Genomic DNA, 22,826 nt, shown 5'->3' with positions numbered 1-22,826 from the left:
CACTAAAGGAGAGCTTAATCTGGGTGTAGCCATTGAATGCCTAAAGAGCATTCATGGCCGGTATTTACTACTCCCATCAAAGAAAAAAAAAAGAAATTGAGTAGATATGAATTAATCTCAGAAATAAATCGAAAAAAATTTTTCATATAGATTTTGGATTTCTGTAAAAGATGGAAATTCCCATAGTCGACCAGAACTTATGCATTTTGGGACCAGCCAATTTTCAATTTTGTGAATCCTCTCTATCTGGCCCAAAATATACCCCTATTTTCTGAGATGCAACCATAAATCGTACTCTACGTGAATCCTTGATGTAGCTTTCACAGTATCAGGATACCAGGAATCCTGATAAGCAACAACTATATATTCATCAGTTGATGGTAATTTTTGTTGTTTCTATTCTGTTGTTTTACTGAAAATTCAACTATGTAAACAAAGAAATAAAACGGTAATTTTTTCCCTTGTTTCCAACATGTTAACATTTAAAATGATTACTCTTTCAGGTTTTTGAGTATGCTGAAAACAAATATCACATTTAAATTTTCTGCAAATAAGTAGTTTTCCGGGTATTAAGCAATGTCATTTCTTATGTTACCACTGGTGGTCATCTTGGTATGCGCAAGCGCACAAACCTAACCCCGAGAAACTATGCGCAAAACACATGCACCAAGATGGCCTTCAGCAATAACATAAGAAATGACATTGCTTAATATCCGGAAAATTTAAATGCGATATTCATTTTCAGCATACATAATAACCTAAAAAGATAGTCACTTTAAAGAAAAATATTAAGGTGGAAACAAGGTAAAAATTTACAAAATGCATCAGAATGAAATTCTTTATCAGACTGCCTTACTATTATTATGTAGATATCTTCAGTTAAAAAAAAAAACAAAAAAAAAAAAACAGGTTTGTTTTACAGATTCGAAAAAATGGTCTTGACAATGAGTTAAAAATAAATTCAAGTTTCACAATATATTTTATTTAATTGTTAGGTGAAAGTACAGAATAGTTAACAAAACACCCTTCCTTCCCCATGTTAAGAATAGGTTTCTAAATAATGTCATTATTTTAGCATGGTAGCATAAGTGCACAAGTACCTGTTATCTATATATATAAAAGCGGAAATGTATGTATGGATGTATGTCTGCTAAAAACTTGACCGACGGAACAAAAATTCACAAACTTGGTCTCATATGAAAGCCCCACCCTCCAGACGACAAATATCGAAAAATTGGCCCAAAAGGACCATCAGAAGTGCGTCAACTGATCGATTTTTAGCAGGGGGGGGGGGGGGAGTGACATTTTAATGTTAAACATTACATATTTTTAAATCGATTTATAACTGCCCCAAAAAATACGGGCACTAACTCTTCTACATAAAGTGTACACGGGGCCGTTTATTTTGGGTCAACTTGTATTTAAAACCCGCTGAGTCATGTCACGTGATCTTGACGTCAGCAAGCTATAATGGCAGTCTGAATTTAAAAACGTTATCGGTAAAAAACACTGCATGCGTCAGATGACGTCATGACGTCGTGACCTGATTTACTTTAAATAGTTGAAAAACCGAACAACTTTCATATGCGTCGGTTTAGCTCAGGTAGTTAAGGCCTTGGTTCATTATCTAAACGTTTTGGGTTCGAACCGTGGTGTGAGATGTTTTTTTTTTTTTTTATTTTTTAAATTTAAATATTGAACCCTGCTTAATTAAAACGTTGTTTTCTTTTCTTACTTCGCTTATAACAATGCTTACATCGTCATCGTCGTCATAACGCTCGACGACTTCGAAACATCTTTCACTTATTCGCTTATAACAATGCTTCATTCTGGCTGGCCGATTTTATTTTCAAACTTCGCCTCAGGGCTTCGGCTTCGATCCTACCCCCCCGTTTATTTTTAATTTAACACCACACACACCTACAAACACCCGGCCAACGCCGGGTACCCCTCGCTAGTTTATTATATATATATATATATATATATATATTTTTTTAACCAGTAAAAAACAAAAGTACATTTTGTTGTTTTTTTTAACGCTTGTAGTACATGTGTACTACAAGCGTTAAAAACAATAAAATAGTATTGTTTGGAAGTCAAATTTGAAAAATTTGATATTTTTTTTTAAATTGACAAACCCAAAATAAAAATGAAACTTTTCTGCTTTTGTTTTGAAAGAGAATTTAAACACTAACAACAATGGTTAACCATCGCTGTCATTGTTTCCCTTTAAACGATTCGAATTTCTATAAAAAATAACATTTTAAAGAAATTTCCGCACAAATGATAATTATCGAATATTTACATATTATACATGAAAATAATTCTGAAACTATTATCTATATGAAAATGGAGGATATATACTGATTTATCTTATCAATTTTGAAATATTCTTTATCAACTTTGCTTCCTGTGGTTATAAAAATAAAAATCAAATACGACTAGAGACGGACTTCTTTGTTTATATAGCCTGTAAGATTTCAGCCATATCCAATCAAATTTCACGCATATGTATCCAAACGTAATGTATGAAATGTAAACATTGAAAAAAGTGTTTCCCTTTTGCTGTTGTTAATTTTTACAGTTTTTTCATTTTTAACTTGGAGCATAAAAATATTGAATGCATAAAAGAAAAATAAATTATTAGATTGTTTATTCTATTCTCTTTTCATCAATATAATTCTTTTAAAAATTGACCAACAAATAAAAAAGATATAACTTGTTGAAGCACATTAGGTATGTAATATTGCCGATGTCCATGAAAATACAGCATACACTTGTAATGTTAGTTTATGTAAGATTTCAAATGTTTAGAGCAAAATTTTATTATTTTGGTCTCAAATCAAAATTTTACCCATGTTCACGTTACCTACATCTAAAATTTCAAGTCTTTAGACCCAAAATTGGCAGAGGAATTTGGTAGAATCTGCAAAGGTCAACTCTTTCAACTTTGACCTTTTGGCAGCCAAATTTTCGCTCCAAAACTGATTAAAATGCTTGCCGCATGTCTGAATACCTGTTATGTATGAATTTTAAATGTTTAGACCTAAAATTGACTGAATAGTTTGCTACACCCCGCAAAGGTCAAATCTTTTGAACTTTGACCTCTTGGCAGCTCAAATTTTTTACCCAAACCAATTAAAAAGCTTGCCCTATCCCTGAATACTCTTTATGTAAAATTTCAAATATTTAGACCAGAAATTGGCTGAGTAATTTGGTAGATACCGCAGAGGTAAAATTTTAAAAACTTTAACCCCAATTTTGACCCCATAATATTTATTTTTTGGGCTCAAATCAAATTAAAAAATTTTGATCCATGTCTAAGCAACCTACATTTAAAATTTCAAGTGTTCAACCCCCAAATTAGCGTAGGAGTTTGGTAGAATTTTCAAGGTCAAATCGTTGAACTTTGACCCCTTGAAAGTCAAATTTCTGGCCGAAAACCGATTAAAAAGATTTTCCCAAATCTCAATACTCTAGACCGAAAATTGACAGAGTTATTTGGTAGGGAAATGTATACACACACACACACAGACATTTTCACTTTTATATATATATATATAGATTTCAGAAATGTGGCCCCTATGGCTCGCATGTATAAGGCGTAAGTAATCTGGAGGTCCACTTAACAATTCTATGCACATTTTGGCAATAATGTATTGAATGTTGTCTTCGGATTGGCCTTTTGGCCAAGATCAAAGTGTAGCATCTATTCTTCAGATGCTGCACTTCCATTTTTTGTTCTCTTTCGGTGGAGGATCAGTCCTTCACGACTGAGACAATTTTTTTATTTTTGTACCTTTTCTCCACATTAAAAAACGACCCTGGTGTCTAACTCTGTCCCGTGGGGAGGCATTATAAATAGGTACTGTGTCATATCCCCACAAAAATAATCTAATTGGGTTAAATTGCACAAATGAAATGGCCAGTTAACAGGTCTATTTCATGAAATTATTTGTTCATCAAATGTTTCTCTCAGTAAATTGATTGCATCGTGCGCATCTGGCTCCCTCCTGCTGGAACCACATGATGAATTGCCAAACCAAGTTAAACTAAAAATAACACAGTTTACAAATTTGCAATTAAAAAAAATAAAGTTGTCAATATAAAGTTTGGCGCCTCTAAAAAAAAAAAATAAATAAAATATATATATATATATATATATATATATATATATATATATATATATAGTAATAATTACATACCCACATACATACATGCACACACTGGTTGGTTGCATTCCAACGATCAAAGAAAAGAATTTGTCCAAAATAATTTTTGTTTACTTTATTTCAGCAAATGTCTATACTGTCTTCTGCACATTTCACAGTTTATATTGAAAAACATTGTCTTTAGTTTACATAAACAGAGACAAAAAAATTGGATTAATCATAAAATGCACTTACATTTTGTTGATAGTTGTCATATTGAGCATTTCCAAACTGTTGTGGCATATTGTAATACCTGAATAATAATAAAAAACAATGTATATTAGAATCACTTATGAATAAATAGAAAACAAATCTTTCATATTTAACGTGTATACTTTCTTTTAAATTTATTAATTCTTAATAAAATTCACTTGTAAGATAAAAACTAATAAAAACTTTATACATTGAAAATCTAACCTTTCAGTATTTGAGATTAAAATAGAAAACATAGAAAAGTGTAACATTTCTATAAAACATTCTATCTCTCTCTCATGCTCATATGGAGAAAAAAAATAAGATGCCTTAACTACACCACTGAAACCATCCAAATAAAATTAAGGAGCCCCCCCCCCAAAAAAAAAACAAAGATGTCACCACTTGTCAAGGGCTGGAGGCCATTCGAGGATAAGGGTTAAAGGGGATGGCCCATCAAGAACTTGTTTATGTCAGACTTGAAGACAACCATATTGTAGTCAGTTGGAAAGTAGGCAAATGGAAGAAAGTTCCACAGGTGTGCAATTCTAAGAAAGAAGCTTTGTTCATGGAATCCATATTTAGGTTTAGGCACGGATAAAGAGTGAGGAAAATTAGTGATAGTGGTTTCAGCTAGATGAGTGGGGTTTTTTTTTTTGTGAAAGTTTGGCAAGGGAAGCCACATATCGGAGCTCAGACGAGCACCTGCCATGAAAATAATGATAGGTCAGAGACAGGCTCGCAATGGCTCTTCTGTGGGAAAGAGGTTGTAGGAAAGAGAAAAGGAAATTCCCTACCAAGTAACAAAGTCTATTTTGAACTCTGTCAAAGCAGGATAAGATACTTTGAGCAGCTCCTGCCCAGATGTAGCAACAATACTCCAGCCTAGGACGTATAGGTAGGCCTCTAGAACACTACTAAAACAATCCTTTCCGAGTTTATCACCTCTCCTCTTTGAAGAGGAATAGATTTTTATATAGTAGTAACACACTTAGGAGCATCTATATAATTGAGTATAAAATGTGATCTTGCATTACATGTATAATTTATAGTGAAAAACAATTGTAATATTCAGAATTCTTTAATCAAGGTGTTTTAATTGACAGAAATGCATAGAAGTTGTTCACAAAGTTTAGAGAATTTAGCCTTAATGATGAAGAACACTCAGGCAGACAACACTATAAATTATGACAAAATTAAGACATTTGAGAATATTGGACATTATACAACATGAGAAATAATAGGAAGACATAACAAAATTCACCGTTTGTAATCATTTAGTAAAACTTTTGGTAAACAACTCTATACCATGTTAGAACGCCACACGATTAGAATTCAACAAACTTTCTGGACACTCTCATAACTAAGATAGCAAAATGTATCTTTTTAGATTTTTTATACGCACACTTAGGAGCATCTGAAATACACCTAAAAATGTAGCATGCATTACGTTTATACTTTATAGAGCAGAACAATCATAATATTCAGAATTCTGTAATCCAAATACTACAGAAAAATTATTACTTAAATTACTTTAAAAAAAATGGGGGGGGGGGGGAAATTATAAAAACTGATTTTTATTAAAAATTATCATTATACACATGAAAAAAATTTTTTTTTAAAATTATTTAAAATATTTTTTAATTTTCTTTTTTCTAGCCATCAATGAGGCATCCTACCGAATGCCAGACATTCACATGCTATTTTGTACATTCCAACTAAAAGATCTTTTGAAGATTCTAATTCTCCCTCTTGGAAGCATTGTCCAGAGAGTTTCACACAAGTTGTCAAAATATATGCATTTCACAACAAAAAAGTGATATTTTGAAGACTGACGTGATTTTGGTTTTTAAAATATAACTATTTTAGTAGAACTCCTTTGAAGTACTGATGGTCAGTGCGTAATGATAGTAATTATTTTGAGATCTTTTTAGCGTACTACATGCACGGTGTCAAATTAAAAGGGCATTGGTAGGTGAAATATGAAATAACTAAAAATGCTAAAACAGAGATAAAAGCAATTGAAAAATAATTGCCCAAAAACTATAGTATGTCCTTTCTTTCTCTCTTTCTTCTCTGCTCATATAGTGAAAAAATAAAACTGAAGACACCTCTATAGCACCACTGAAACTATCCAAATAAAATTAAGTAGGTCTTCAGAACATTACTAAAACCATCCTTTCCAAGTTTCTTGTTACATTTTCTCTTGGAAGAGAAATACATTTTTATATAGCAGCACACAAAGAATAAAAATTAAAAAGGCCAAAATTTATTCAAATTGTTACAGTATTTTTTAATAAAATAAAATTGGATCAATAAACAGTTTCTAGCCGGTATTTATATGACGACCTTGTTTGAATTATGTCCCTTGATGTATGCAGATAAAAGGCAGCCGAGAATTTGTTTAAAAAATACTTGAATTTGCATGATTTTTGCTATACTGCCTTTTTTTTTTTTTTAACTAACTCATAAGTACATAAAGTTTTTGTGCCATTTTGTTTCTTTTAATATTGGAGTATAACTGGATAAACGCCATTTCCTTTATTCAATCACTAAATAATTAAAAAAAAAATAAATAAAAATCAGTATTCACAAGAGTATATAAATAAAACTAAAAAGAAATTACTTGTCTTGTACAAACAAACAAAACAAACTTGCTGCCCGAATATACTTTGATAAAAATGCAATCTCTTTTATAATATATATAAATATACTTACTGTCCATAATTATACGGTGAGTACATGTTGCTACCATTGTTGCTGTTGTTATTGTTGTAAAAATAATTATTTGAGCCATAATTATTAGCAGAATGTTCTGGAGTGTTCATATTCGAATATGAAGGCAGAGATTGATTGAGGGGGCTCTCTGGCATTTGATGAGGTATAGGCATCTGGGGCATACTCTGAGCTTGAGGGGTTAAGCCCCCAAGCGGCATCACAGCAGCTTCAAGCCTTGCAGAAAGGATGGCAGCCTTGGTAGGGCTTGGAACCTCTTTTCGCAAATCAACATCACCTTTAGGCTTGCCTCCACTAACAGCTTCGAGGGCCTTGCGTGCAGTTTCCCATTCAGGTTTGTTGGGGTACATGACATTATCCGCACTAAAAGTAAAGGAAAAACATTTTTTTAAAAACAATTAAAAATTTTCCTTTAACAATTATGCATTTATTATGATTTCAAAATTAAAGGCTGCTATAATAAAAACATTTTTTAAATGAAATTAAATATTATTCACATTTATAACAAAAAAAACTTCTATGCATAATGAACTAAATTGATGTTGTGGTTCAACATTCACTCTTGGTGGGTTGAATCAGCTTCCTCCAAAGAAGAAAGTGTCAGGAGAATATAAATTCACAGGTGGTCCCCGATCGCCTGTAATATTTGGTGCATTTTTGGTCAAGAAGCTGGTATCTTCAGACAGCCTAATCTGGTAACACTAATGTTCTAACAGGTATTATCACTCTGGGTCAAAGTGAACCTGAGAGTAATTGTAACTAAGGGGAAACTCCACATCCTTCAGATAGGGCCTCACCACTGAATGTCTTTTAAAGTCATACCCAGACCGATTGATGTACTGACTCTAAGTGAATATTTATTAATACTCAAAAGTGAGAATTTTTAAAACTAGCAAAAAACAATCTTCCTGAATAGAAACAGTTTTTTTCATTTATATACTGAGTGGAACGATAAAATTGTCTTCCTAAAAAAGATGACATGATTCCATTTCTATTTGATAAAAACAGTTTTCTTTTTTGTTGCAGACCATTTACTAGTTGGTCAGTTGTATACAAATCCCCAGAGCAATAGGGGCCTTCTATCATATCTGAAAGTGACACAATGTTCAACAAGCGAGGTCAGAGATAGGCCACTATAGCACTCATGCTCTCTACCAACCCAAGTTATAATAGGACCATTGCTAGCACCCTGCATCACTGGATTGTCACGAATAACAGGGACATGCCTAGGGTGATGAAAAAGTTTCTGGCCACAGTTATGATCTTTGGTGTGGTTTCAAATGAAGGCCACATCATCGAAGTTGGCTTGAAAGTCAACACCAAAGTGTACTTGGATGTGTTGAAAAGTGTGGTGATCCCCTAGTACAATCAGGTGCCCGCTGGCAGACCCTGGGTGTGGCAGTAGGACTGTGCCGGCCCACAAGTCCAAAGAGACCTAGGCTTAGCTTCAAAAGGAGTACTATGATTTTGTACCCTTCCCTCACTGCCCCCCTTCTTTCCGACCTGAACCCACATAACTACTTTGTTTGGTCATACATTGAGAACATCACCAACATGACTTCCCACAACACCAAAACCAGCCTGATTGCCGCCATTTGCCAAGCTCCTGCTGGCGCTTGTGGAAAATGCATGCTCACAGTTCAGACCCGTATCAAGGTGGTGATTGAGGCTGAAAGCGGCTACATTGAATAGATGTCAGCTCTACTACGTAATAAAGTTATCTGAATTAAGTTTTTCGATAAAAGTTTTAAAATAAAACTGTAGTGTTGTTTTCTTTAGGATGACAACTTTATCATTCCACCCTGTAGATTAACAGTTTATCATTTAAGACAGTGACATATAAGCTTTGTTTTATTTTTAACTCAAAGTATGCCATGCCAGCAACATTCACCTTAGACAGGTTGAACCGGATTCTCCCAAAGGAGGAAGTTTCATGGGAATATCAACTTCACAAGCGATCCCTAGTTGCATGCATTTCAACTGAGTATTTCATATTGACTTTTTGGTGCTTCTGCAGTTTCATATTTAGTAAAGAATTCAGAAAGTAAAACTTCTCTCAATTTCACAAGGGTGCCATCTCCAGTTTGTTTTACTACGTCTAAAAAGCAACGCATGTGGACTTAATCACGGCAATCTATTTACAGCAATGCTTAGCCTAGTCTTGCTTCCTTTTTAGACTATTAGTTTCTTTCCTCAGACTGCAAGACTTTGGAATTCCCTCCCTATTTCCTGTTTCTATAACTATACTAACCTGGTGAAGTTTAAATGTAATGTGAATAGACATCTCACTGTTCAAATCCCCACAGTTCCTTGTTAGACAATCCCAAATAGTAGCCCCTCATGCTCAGAGGCAATATACCTTGTTTGGGGTAATAAAAAAAAAGAGATTTGAAACAAACGCATTCAAGGTGAAAATACTATTATATACTTATGTCATAAGTTAATTGGGAATTAGTGTAAATTTAAAAAATTACAAAAAAAAATAATAAATTAAACAAATGATCCAGTAGAAAAATAAAAGTTATCGAGTTTTATTGTATGTTTTAATGTGGAAGAATTGTACAACCAATTCTTCCACATTAAAACATACAATAAAAGTTATCAAGTTTTATTGTATGTTTTAATGTGGAAGAATTGTACGACCAATTCTGTATGACCAACTGACTAATCTCCCCTACTTTCTTTGAAATCAGCTATTGAAAAAAAAAAAAAAAATGTTGAACCGGTAGTATGGATGATTTTTTTGTAAAAATTAGATCTAGCACATTTACTGGATCATTTTTCATAAGTTTTTAAATTTATAATTTTGATAAAACTTGGAAGTATATAATAATGTTTTCACCTGAAATGCGTTTGTTTCAAAATTCACTATTCTGCAGAAACAGACTTTCTTTTTGCTCCTTTTTTTATTGTTGGAAATTCTTGACAATTATCGACTTATGATTTAACTTGTCGGTGGTTATTTAGAATTACACTTAATTAAAAAACAAAAATACAGAAAAATCTATATGATGTACTTGCTATGAAATGAAGATGTCATATTCTAAAAATCACATAAATTGATCAAGTATTTTTTTTAAATTAAGAAAATGAGGAGGAGGCTGGGAACGTCCATATTGTTTGAAATTTTGGCAAAATTCAAGGGCGACATTTAAATTTGACTTCAGAGATTTTGTTTGTATTCAAAATAAAACTTTAATTGCTAAAAATTGTAAAATCTGATTTTCTTATAAGAACTATTTGATCAATTTGTGATTTTTGGAATATGACTTCGTTTTGTGACAAGTATATTTATCATAAAGAGTTTTCTGTATTCCTTGTCTTTTTTTTTTTTTTTTTTTTTTAAATCACACTGTTTTTCTCACCTTCTGATTATATAGGCTTTAGTCAGAAAAAAACAAACTAAAAGTTGGTCTTCAAAGTAATATTTAATTCACATTTCTTTAGAGTGCTAATCAGATGTTCTAGCTTGTAGTAAGTTTTTTGTATGCTTTAATGTTATCTGCTTTTTTACATTTTTGTAGCTTTCAAATATTAAAATGTTTCAGCCATTTCTGGTTTATTCTGTAAATGGCAATCGAAAACATGTTTGTGTGGGTCCCAAATTTAGAAGCACCAGGTTTAGGGCAATAAATAAACCATAATACTTGAGTTTGTCCTGCATAATCTTCAATTACAAACAAGGAATCATTTTCTCTCTGGAAATTCAATCATTTTAAAAAGGTGTTCATTTTACGCAAATTTTAAAAAGTTATTTTAGTAAATTACCTAACAATTTAATAAGCAAAAATAGCATAAAAATGAAGTTAACTTTAAAATACTATTAAAATGTTTTTTGATGCGTGCATACAGAAATGGCCACCATTGATAACAAAGAATTACATTGCTTAATATCTACTTGCTTGTGGCAAAAATATGCATGCTCATACATACAGAAATGGTCACCACTGATAACATAAGGAATTAAGCGTATTTGCATACAGATTTTTCTTTATTTTTGTTCTTCAATGTTCTTGTGTTTTTATTGAAAGATGAAAGCAGAAAAGAAAAAAAAAAAAAAAAAAAAAAAAAATGCCCCTCCCTCAAAAATTTTACCCTTTTTGTTTTGTATTTCATTTTTGTTAAAAAGAATTTTTTATATTAAAAAACGAAAGATTTTTTTTTATATAAAAAAATCTTTCGTTTTTTATATAAAAGTACGATTGTTGAATTTTATTCTTTCGATTAGTGTTCAATTGTGTTGGCACATGCACAATAAAAAAAAAAAAAAAAAATGGAAACAATGAAATTTAAATTTCCATTCCATTTTCAAAACAACTCCAAAACAGAATGCTCCCAACAAGTTTCACCTAAGATATTTATAGAAATGTAAAAAAGTTTATTCTTTTATTGTTTCATGATAAAACAAGAAGTGATAAAGATACTACAAAAGGGCTGACTGGGAAGCCATCAGAAAACATATCAGAGATGCCCCATGGACCAATATCTTCTCTCTCCCTGCTGAAGAGTGTGTAAATGAGACAACTGAATGGTGCAAAGCAGGCATTGAAGCACATACCCCCGCACGGAAGTATTATAGCAAGCCTCACTCACCCCTATTATTCACTACAGATTGTGCAGCTGTCAATGCACAAAGATGGCATACACTCTGCTGGCTCGTACGTCATAAGTCACATGCAAATAGGCAAAAATTTATACATGCTAGAAATCATTGTAAGAGAGTAATAGCCACAAGCAAAAGACATGTTGAAATAACCAAGATATAGAATAGTAGAAGACAGATTTCTGGAAAATTTATAATGGTGTAGTGAACAAAGGACAGTCAGTAATTCCCCCACTATCTAACAACCAGAAGGTTGCATACACGGCAACTGAAAGGCAGAACTGCTTGCTCGGCGATTCGCCTCCCAACTCCACCCTAGAGCCAACAAACAATTCCCTCCCAAATTTCCCTAAACGGACAGAAGCCACAATTGATGAACTGAAAAATCACCTCTTCACATGTCCATTATGTCATAAAAAAATTTAGACACCTCCAAGGCTTCTGGGCCTGATCTGATCTCATCCCTGCTATACTAATTAAGAAATGCTCAGCTAAACTAGCTCTTATACTTTCCAAATTCTACACCAAATGCCTTGCTGAATCCTGCTTCCCTAATAGCTGGAAGATGGCCTCTGTAGTACCAGTGTACAAGAATTCTGGCAAAAGAACCGATCCTCCCAATTATTGCCCTATAAGTCTCGTTCCCCTCTTCGCTAAAATCTTCGAGATGCTATTCAATCAAACACTAGTCCATCACCTTGCAAAAGCTAATCTTCTTTCTGACAAACTACAGATTTAGGAAGTGTTGTTCTACTGCAGATATTTTGACAGTCATCTTTGAATGTATATACCAGGCACTGGATAAGGCAAGTGAAGCCAGGGCTGTAGCACTCCATATATCGAATGCCTTAGCTGCTAATGAAAATCAAATCATGATAACAGGACGAATAGGACCATCCAGGTTGTCATTGATGGACGTTCATCCAAGCAGCATAACATTATGCGGGAATGCCTCAGGGGTCGATCCTGGGACCACTATTATTCCTGATATTTATCAATCACCTCCCCAATAATATTGAGTCCGAGATAGGTATATTTGCTGGTGAGACAATGCTTTATAACATGCATGAGGGAAGAACGGATGTACACAAATCTAGAACAATGGCTGAATCATTAGAAAATGACCTCCAGACTGTAGTTGAATGGGGACGTAAATGGATGGTGACATTTAATGCTAGTAAGACTAAGCTGCTCGCTTTTAACAATTACAAGAAAGCTCTCCAACCACCGATATCCGTGACAACTCTACATGAGAATTCTTCCTTCAAACTCCTCAGCTTAACATTCACAAAAAATACGAACTGAAATAAATACATTAAGGACATTGCGAACTGTACCTCTACAAGGCCACAATTCACCCATGTATGGAGTATTGTTGCCACATCTCGGCTGGTGCATCTACCACTGGTCTCTCCTTCTTGGATAGGATCCAAAAAGGGTCTGCAATCTATAAGTCCCACTTTGTCAACTAGGCTCCAACCCCTGTCCCATTGCCGCAATGTTGCATCCTTGTGCCTGTATTACAAGTATTTTAGTGGAATGTGCTCTGATGAATTCATTGCACTTATGCTCCCTCAATGTACATATTCCCAACAAAACTGCTTAGCAACAAAATCATACCCCTTCACTGTTGAGGTTCCTAAATATCAGAAAGTTTTCTACTCAAATAGCTTCTTCCCTAGAACAGCTAGACTTTGAATTCGCTTCCTGCTGCCTGCTTCCCAAACTGTACTGATATGCAGAAGTTTAAATGCAACGTAAACCAACACTTTAATCTTTCTTAGACAGGTCCCAATTAGTAGCCCCTTATGTTCAAATGACAATATGCCTTGTTTCTGGTGAAGGTGAGTAAAAAAAAGTGGTTCCACATGATTTCGTTTTTCATGTAATGCTTAGTGACTTATTTAGGTAAACGAGTCCACTTCCGGCATCTTAATTTAGCGTGGACATAACTGAAAAATGATTTGTTTTAATTATTTTTACTGCGCAATAATTTATATCAGTCGATTACTAAATTTAAAAAGGTTATTTTTTTTTTTTTTGCATAGGTTTTCAAGTTTAAATTCCAGTTTTATAATATTTTTGTTTATTAAATTGTTAGGTACCGTAATCTGCTAGAATAGCTTTTTAAATTTAGTAATCAAATAAAAAAAGTAGATATTTTGCTTGATTTGAAAAAAGAAAAATGATTTTTGTTTTAATTATTTTTATTGTGCAATAATTTATATCAGTTTGAAATATGTCAAACATAAAAAAAACAACAAACATTAATGACTGTTTTAGTAGAAAAAAAGTCTACTGATGTCGGCTCATTCATTGCTACGAATTCGGAATAGGGGCATATGAGAGAGAAAAAGCAAAAGTAGAATCAGGGAGATATCTGCCACAGGAGAACAGGCTCGTTCTTATTTTATTTTATTTTTTTTGTCTACTTGTCTTCCCACGAGGGCAGAGTTAGACATGAGGTCAGTTTTTAATGTGAGGGAAAACCAGCTCCCCCAAAAGGGGCACTTTGGTCAGCAACAAAAATACTAATGTATCAGTCATGAAAGATTTCTCCATTTTGATCTAACACTGTTTACGCCAGACTTTGAGTCAGGAGTCCTTATGGCAAATTTCAGCGTGCACGTGATGAAGCATCAAAATTAAAAACTAGATGCAAAAATATAGTAGCCATAAACAACTTGAGAGGAAGAATGATAACGCGTTTATTGTCCTAGGTGCTTGTTTGCATTGATGATCTTTTCAGGTGAAAATATTACTATAATAATAATATATTTTTTTTTTTATTACATTTTCACCCCAAACAAGGCACATTGCCACTCAGGTGTAGGGGCTACTATCAGGGTCAGCAACTACGGGGGCACTATGTAGGGATTTGGGCAGCAAGATGTCGGTTCACGTTGCACTTGAACTTCTGCATGTCAGTACAGTTAAGGAAGCATGATCCTAGAATGGAATTCCAGAGTCTAGCGGTTCTGGGGAAGAAACTACTGGAGTAGAAGGATTTTTTGCATCTAGGGATCTCTACTGTGTGGGGGTGGGATTTAGCTGCCTGTCGGGTTTGTCAAGGGTGTCTGCGTCGTGGGGGCACAAGTGTCTGCAGTTCGTCAGAGCACTCACCATTAAAATACTTGTAGAACAGGCAGAGGGATGCAATTGCAACGTTTCGTCGATGGGACAGAGGCTGAAGCTTAGATGCCAGTTCAGGGCCTATCAGATTGGCGACTCTTATATAAATTACTAAAAATAATCCAGATGTATTTTTAACAAAAAAAATCAACCACGATGGTGGCTATGTTTGCGCGTGCGCGCATTCAATTTTGCGCAAAAATGGATGCGCGCATGCCGCATGCACGAACAAACATGCCCACTAGTGAAAACAATAGGGAATACATTGGATAATAAGTCTTAATATCATAAAAATTACTTGTTGGCAACAATTTAAAACGTGATATTCGTTCAAAATAGGTCCGAATACTCTAAAAATCAATTTTTTAAAGGTAAGTCTTTAGTTGGTAATCTAGCGTACTTTGACCCCAAAAAAAAAAAAAAAATGACAGAAAAAGTTGGGATATATTTTTTTAGTCTTAATTGGAGGAGGGGGGGGGTAAAATATCGCACGGATCAAAACAGAGGAGGCTATATTATTTGCTGTGACACCGTCGGTCAAGTACCACGTAACCTAACTTTTCTCAAAGTGAAAACGAGACTCGGATTTCAGAGCACCCATCGCGCTACAAGCACCATTTTGTTTTTTGTTTTTTTCAAATAAGCAAACGAACAGAAAATTGACGACACTACTTTGTTCGTCTGTTAAAAATACAGGGTTTGTATTACTGTATACAGATTCGAAAAATTTGTCAAAAAAACAAATATATAACTAATAAATGTTATCAAAGGCAAGATATTACTTTTCTATAGGCACCGCCAAAAATGGCCGCAAAATCAAGTTGTTTTTTAAAACGAAATTACGTTTATTAAAATCCATTATTTCTGAGTAACTTTTTTTTTTCCAGAAAGATAAAACCCTGAATTTTATCATATAGAAAACAGAATAATGTAAAACTTTTTCTATTTTTAATTCAATTTTAAATGTTAAATTTTCCCAAAAAGTTAACAATTGACATTTTTTGTCTTGCACAAAAAACGTACTTAAATATTTAAAAAAAAGGGTTTTTGAAATAATTAATTTATTTATTGTCTAACTAAGATTTAGGATGATTTTCTAAGAGAATATGCAAAAATATTATAATATAAGTACCTGAATTTCAAATAATTCCACTTATTCATATAGGTAACCAGATATTCGCGTTGACGTAGAGTTCAGATCGACTCTGTTTACGTTTTCGTCTGATAAAAAGCAAACTATGGAAGACCAAACAGGCCAAAAAAAACTTATTTTTCAGTGACGAAAATTTCAATGTATTATTAAGCTGAGGCTGGCCAGTACCAGATGGGTGACCATTTGTATGCGTTTGGTTTTTAATGTGTATGTGTGTGGGGGCCAGACTCCCCAAAATGGGGGGGGGGGGGGGGGCAATTTAAAGCAGAATAAAAAAAAATTTATTTCAGCGCGTTTGGTCCACCATAGTCAAAGGCGGCAAACGTTTTCAAACGGGATCGAAAAAAAAGATGCTATTTTTAACACAAAGGGCACAATATTTATCGAATTTTTTTTTTTGGTATCGATTATTCAAAGCATGCCCTGTTTAATAATGGTCATGCATTATTCGGCTCGCTAAAAAAAAATTGTTAATTTATTTATCAAAAATTTTAAAATAGCTTTTTTCGTATAAATATTAAAAAAAATTTTTTTTTTGTTTTGCTTAACTTAAATTAATTATTTTACTTAACATATTCACCGAATTTCACACTTCAAAACTCAAAAGCGGGATAATTAAACACAATCGAAGTTCTGATATTCAGACGTCAAAATAAGGTATGCAAACAATTTTTTTTTTTTTTTTTTTTTTTTTGAATCTATAATTCTGTCCCTTACAACACAATATGTTGATTTCAGTCTCAGATGATTATTTTAAGCATATTTGTTCCCACTTCAAAACAAGGGGGGGTTTTGTAAGCAAAAAAAAAAATATATATAAATATCGTTTATGAAAAATAAGTACACTGTTATAAAGTTCATTCTTCTCCTAATAATCGCTGAAAATTTCGTATTGATCGGATAATTACCTGATTTTTGGTAGATTTTTAAAAAGACGGTCCGTCAAAAAGTACTGACCTGCCCCCCCCCCAGTTTTGGCGGTGCCTACTTTTCTACCTAACTGGATAATTTTATAGTGTTTTTATTTAATGTAACATGTTTATTCAGCTCGAAAAACAGTGTTTACCGATGTATTGGAAAATTTAAAATGGCACCCGACCCGACTCTTTGAGACGGTAAGTTGGGGAAAAGGAGTTGACAATAAAAAAAATTATGCAAAATACTGTTAAAACCCCACCGAATATATGTCCCCCATGTTACGGTAACATATATTGATCGAGTTTCTAACAGTATTTTGTCTAGTTTTTTAATTATAATATTAACAGAAAAAGGTACTCCTGCATTTATTGATCCGTGCTGAAATAATAACGTTATTTAAAAAAGCCATTCTTAACATGGGAGGGGAGGGTGTTTTGTTCCTATTCTGTACTTTAACCTTACAATTGAATAAATAAAAAAAAAAAACATAAAACTTTAATTAAACTTGGAAATACGATTTTTAAAAAAATAGCGCGGATCAGTAAGTGCACTGCATTAGCACCCAGAAAAAAAAAAAAAAGACTTTAAGAAGGAGGTTCACTTTTTCGTTATAACGTTCTATTTTATTGCTACCTGCCTTATGGTCCAATTTTTTTTTTTTTTTTTTTGTTTACCGACGTGTCACGTGATTAGAACCCATTGTTAAAAGTCATTAATTTTTTTTTTCAAGTCTTTCTGCTAATAACACTTAAGTCTACTCTCGTACAGGTCCGTCCCGTCGCTATTTTCATCAATAATTTTCTACTTCATCATTTTTCGTAATTTTTGGATTTTACTAATTTCAACATGGCAAGTAGATACATTTGATTTTATTTGAAATTCAATGTTTCGTTCTCATACCGAAGAAGCAGCTAAAATACGGTTTAAATTAAAACCAAGTTGTATGAAAATCAAAATCCGTTTTATTTAATTGACGACTGAAACCATTTTTTTTAAACCTAAATTACGCAACAGGAACTAAATTAAATTAAAATGAGAAATTGGAACTAAAAATTGGATTTTGCTAATAATATATACATATATAAAAAAAATGTTCTAATAAAATATATTTCAACTATAATTTAATCTTTTTTTAAGAAAAACTTTGGAAATGGCAATTAAAAGTGTCATTATTGTCTAGTAGACAACTCAGCCAGCAGTGTTAGAACATAGAGGGGGGGTGATAATTAAAATAAACACTTATATTAGACCATATTTATAAAATAAAACGTTTTATTGTAATTAAATTTACGATAAGGATATTTCATTCTGAAAAATAAACTTAAAATTAATAAAATTCGCAAAGAAATACATTTTAATATAGAAACAACGAATTCGTTCCAATCCGCCATCTTTGGATAGAGAACAAGTAACACTAACCGATTTGATTACGTACGGAAAAAAATCGTTATTTGATTAAATATTTTAAATTAAACCAAGAAGCCGTATAATTCGTTTATATATATATATATAAAAACGAAAGTATCTTCTCTTTTTTTACCTTTGCGTTGATTTTGTAGAAAGATTTGAATTGTTATCCCAACCTGTGGTTGACATTTTTTTTCAAACCGTTGTGCTACTATCAAACGAGAACTGCGCAGGCGTACATTATTAAACAAAGCACTGATTTAGTTTCGTATGAAATTATTTTATTTATTTATTATCACAGTTTGAATTATTAATAAATAAATAAATAAAAAAACAATTAAAATTATTTCGATGTTTTTCTAAAGCAGTGAAAATAATATCTACGCTGTTTTATTATTATGTCATTAACTGACTAGCTTTATTATTTACGTAAAGGGCGGCAACTTTTTAATTTTACTTGTTTAGTATTGTCCCACATCAACGTAGAAGTATGGACGAATTTTCTGCTTTGGATGTTTTAACTTCGCTTTTGGATGATGACATGGCAGATGAAGAATCTTGTATTGATGGTGTTGATACTGTATCTGAGTTGAATCCGACAAAAAACGGAGCGGTATCTAATAGCAACAACAGTCCAATTAGTAATTCCCGGGGTGTTACCATTAATGGTGATGTGAGCAAATCGTTCGGACCAACGTCACCGGATGGAGATCTTCTCGCAGAAATGAATCGAATGAAAGCGAGGATGGCAGAACTAGAACGCCAACTCCAGGAGAAAAATAAGAACCCTTCTCCCTCTTCGACGATTGCAAAGCCGAGACAGGATCGAGGCACCATCAGTAATGTAAACATTGACATCTTCTCTTCGGAAGGTAAGTCTGTTGATGACGAGATAACAAAATCGTCCCCGAAATCGCAACAAGTCAAAATGGTCAACAAAAAAGATCAAAAACCGGCACCTTTGAAAAGCGAGATTTTTGGTGACAGCGACAGTGATTGGGAAGATATGGACGGCGAAAAAAACAAACTCAGCGAAGCCGGAGAAGAATTAAAAACCTTGCTCAAGAAAAACGAACGTCGTGTAGCCCACACGCCATCACACGACGTGAGTCAGCTGCGAGCGAAAGCCCTAACGCAGAAAGGACCAATACAGAGTACATTAAACTCTATGCGGACAAGCCGATCTTTGACGAACAGCTACGATACTGTAAATAATACACTCCCCTCTAAATCGTCAGTGGCATCATCCTCTCAGAAAAACACCATAGACAGTTCTACATCCGTGGACCCATTTTCGGGTGTTCGCATCACCAAACCGTTAGTATCCACTGAAATGATGCAGCTCCGAATGCAAGGTCGTAAAATGTTTAAATTATCAAGTCTTCATACTCGAAGCAAAACTGAACTTTCCGAGTGTGATTGGGTGACCATCGGAGTGCTCGTTCATAAGCCGGAACCCAAGAAGTCATCCACTGGGAAAACCTATTGCATATGGAAACTTAATGACCTGCAAAATTGTGATCAAACAGTCTCTTTCTTTTTATTCGGGGAAGTCTACAAGACTCATTGGAAAGTCGCAGTAGGAACTGTCATCGGTCTCTTAAATCCAACCATGATGGACAAATCCGAAAAGTTTCAGTCGGACATTGCATTTACCATTAATAATCCCCAAAAACTGATGATCATGGGAATTTCGACGGATCTTGGAATATGCAAGCAACGGAAAAAGAACGGCACCCCCTGCACAAATGTAATTAACAAAATGCAGGGAGAGTACTGTACGTACCACGTCAATGCTGTCTACAAGAAAGCATGCACACAAAGAAGTGAGCTAAGCAGCTTCTCTGGGGTAACTCCGAAATCTTATGGCAAAAAAGTGCTTCCAAAAGGAGGCTTGTTTTTCTACCAGGGTAAGTCGTATACATCGATCCCTATTGGTGCTAATCAGAAGGATCAGGTGACTGTTAAAAACTTGCAGCAGCAACAAAGCCGGATCGGTAAAGATACGCTGTCGACAATGCATTTGCAGCAGATTTCGCCCGATGATAAAGCCAAGATTGATAAATTGTCTGGCACCAAACAGCAAGCTTTTCTTGATCTTCTGAGTACACCATCTCTGGGTTCGATGAATCTTGTGAAACATTTGATCAAGCAGGAGAAATATGAAACGCAAAATAAGGAGAGTAGCAACAACGTTATTGTTCAATCAATCACGCCCACTGAGCTTCTGAAGCAGCACAAAATGAAAATGAAACTGAAGAAGGAGCTTTCCGCTGTAACGGCACCTGTGCTTGGACGTGGCCTGCAGGCTGGGCGAAGCGTTAATTTAGATATTCTCCCCCGACCATCAAACAGGCCAAATCGAACATCGGAGGAAGCAAAACAGTTGGCCATTCTCAAAGTGCAGTCAAAAGGGGGTTTGCACAAGACTGACCCGAATGCTGTCAAGAAGAATCTGGATGACGATAAAATGCGGGAGAAGATCAAAAAACGTGTCGCGTCTGACACAGTGGAGGGTCAGAATGAGAGTAAAACTCAGTCTGCTGTTGCTTCGTCCTTATCGGGGAGTTCGCTTCCTCCTCCAACTAAAAGGTCAAAGCTACTTGGTAACATAGATTTGAATTCTGTCGAGATTAAAAAACTGATGAAGATGAAGTCATCACATGTCGGTGCCATTACCGAATTGGAGAATGAGAAGCAAGAAGCATATTTCAGTACGCTAGAGAAAAAGGAGCAATATGAGGACAAAATGCGTTCAATCACGGAAATGAAATGTACCCTTTACACGTGTAAACTGTGTGCATACACAGCTCTTTCGATTGGCGAAAGATGCCGGAAAGAGAATCACCCGACAACCAAACATCAAGGCGTTAAGAGATTCTTTCAGTGCCGTAAGTGTAAAACAAGACGTGTCGCATTCACAATTATCCCCAAAGATCCTTGCAGTGAGTGTGGCGAGCATAATTTTGAAAAGACGTCCATGATGCGGGAGAAATCTGGCCCAAAGTTAGAATCCGAACAGCTTTCAATTCGAGGTGATGAAGCCAAGTTCTTGAACAGTCTTAGCTATAAAGTTACATCTGCTGTTGATTTGTAAAAAAAAAACAAAAAAACTTGCAGAATGAAAAAAGATGCTTGTTTACATTAGTGATCTTTTAAGTCAACGCATTTCAGGTGAAAACATTACATACTTATCATGTCAAAATTAGTTTAAACTAGATGTACCTGGCATTGCCCTGATTAAACATAATGTTAAATTCCTTAAAAAAAAAAATGATGGAAAGAAACTGAGGCGTATGCATGCAAATATTATGTTTTTTGTTAAATAGTTCACTTCTTGTAAGTAGAAATAAAATACTTGAGCTGAACTCGTAACTAAAACCTGAAGACAGTGAGTCAAGTATGATAACATTAGGTCAGCTTGACACGATCTTTAAGAAGTGTTTCCAAACCTACTTATTGTTAAGATAATGTGAACAATTTGCGCATGTGCACTCGTGAAACAGTTGACAAACATGAAAATCCAAGCCAGCCCCCCCCCCCCCCCCCCAATTTTTCAATTTTGACCTCTTAGCAGCCCATTTTTCCGGAGTTTTCCACATATCTGAATGAATACCTTATATACCAAATTTCAAATCTGTAGATCCAAAATTCGTTGAGTATATAGATTGAGAAGTGTCCCCCCCCCACACACACATTTTCACTTTTAAAGATATATAGATTACAGAAAATGATGCAGTAAAAAAATATTTACAAGTAAAAATAAAATTCATCGAATTATCAAATTTTTTAATTTTTTAATGTGGATGAGTTATGTGACTAATTCAATATGACAAACAAGGGAGATAACCTTTAATTTAAATTAAGAATCTGCCATCTTTAAACATGCTATCTGAGAACATAATTGTAGCTGATTTTTTTATTCAAAATAATTCTAGCACATCATCTACTGGATCATTTTTCATAATTTTTAGAATCTGTACTACATTTCATATGACAATAATGTTTTCACCTGAAATGTCTTCAGTTAAAGGATCAAGCACCCGAAAAAAAATAAAAATAGTATTGACACTCAACCAATCAAATGATTTGTACAAAATTCATCATGGAGAATCTTTTTTATTTTTACGTTTTTTATTTAATATTGTATAAAATTTTTTAAGTTCCCACAATGCTAAAAAATAAATCTTTGTATATTTTAAGTCCTTTACTCAAATGAGTGTAAAGATACAACGATGTCACTTGTACATGTACAAAATTTGGTACAAGTCCAGAAATCAACCTAATTTAAAAACAAAAACAAAAATCTTTATGATGTCATAGAATGAAAATGTCATATTCCAAAAATCAGGTAAATTGATCAAGTAGTTTTTCTTTAATTAAGAAAATCAAATTTTATGAGAAAATGAGTATGGTGTAACTTGATCCACCATGTTTAACAAAGAGAGACAACTCAATTCGAATTACTGAAATT

The 22,826-nt window shown here is 33.9% G+C and overlaps 2 protein-coding genes across 3 annotated transcripts in view; one reads left to right on the top strand and one right to left on the bottom strand.

Moving 5' to 3' along the window:
• The window catches only part of LOC145284903 (leukocyte receptor cluster member 8 homolog), a 61,470-nt gene extending 42,846 nt beyond the window's left edge, over positions 1–18,624 (bottom strand). Inside the window, exons 1-3 of one of the 2 annotated variants that reach the window (XM_080133980.1) lie at positions 18,486–18,624; positions 7,122–7,502; positions 4,407–4,464 (exon numbers count right to left, since the gene is read on the bottom strand). In XM_080133980.1, the coding sequence (XP_079990106.1) occupies positions 4,407–4,464; positions 7,122–7,502; positions 18,486–18,541 (495 nt within the window). In that variant the 5' untranslated portion in view covers positions 18,542–18,624. The remainder of the gene's footprint in view (positions 1–4,406; positions 4,465–7,121; positions 7,503–18,485) is intronic. The other variant, XM_080133981.1, reaches the window with a different exon arrangement.
• A 144-nt stretch (positions 18,625–18,768) lies between these two features.
• On the top strand, positions 18,769–21,585 carry LOC145284905 (protein MCM10 homolog). The gene has a single exon (XM_080133982.1). It carries the CDS (start codon positions 18,843–18,845, stop codon positions 21,447–21,449), a length of 2,607 nt encoding a protein of 868 aa, XP_079990108.1. The 5' UTR covers positions 18,769–18,842; the 3' UTR covers positions 21,450–21,585.
• The last annotated feature ends 1,241 nt before the right edge of the window (positions 21,586–22,826 follow it).

This window comes from Euprymna scolopes, chromosome 9 (assembly GCF_053919585.1).
Source record: "Euprymna scolopes isolate OS-2025 chromosome 9, ASM5391958v1, whole genome shotgun sequence".
Lineage (NCBI taxonomy): Eukaryota > Metazoa > Mollusca > Cephalopoda > Sepiida > Sepiolidae > Euprymna > Euprymna scolopes.
Note: the sequence above shows the minus strand (reverse complement) of the source record. Positions and strands in the feature narration are given on the sequence as shown.

Bases quoted from the DNA above. Each gene is read 5' to 3' on its own strand.
- LOC145284905 (XM_080133982.1), top strand. From the start codon at position 18,843: ATGGACGAATTTTCTGCTTTGGATGTTTTAACTTCGCTTTTGGATGAT.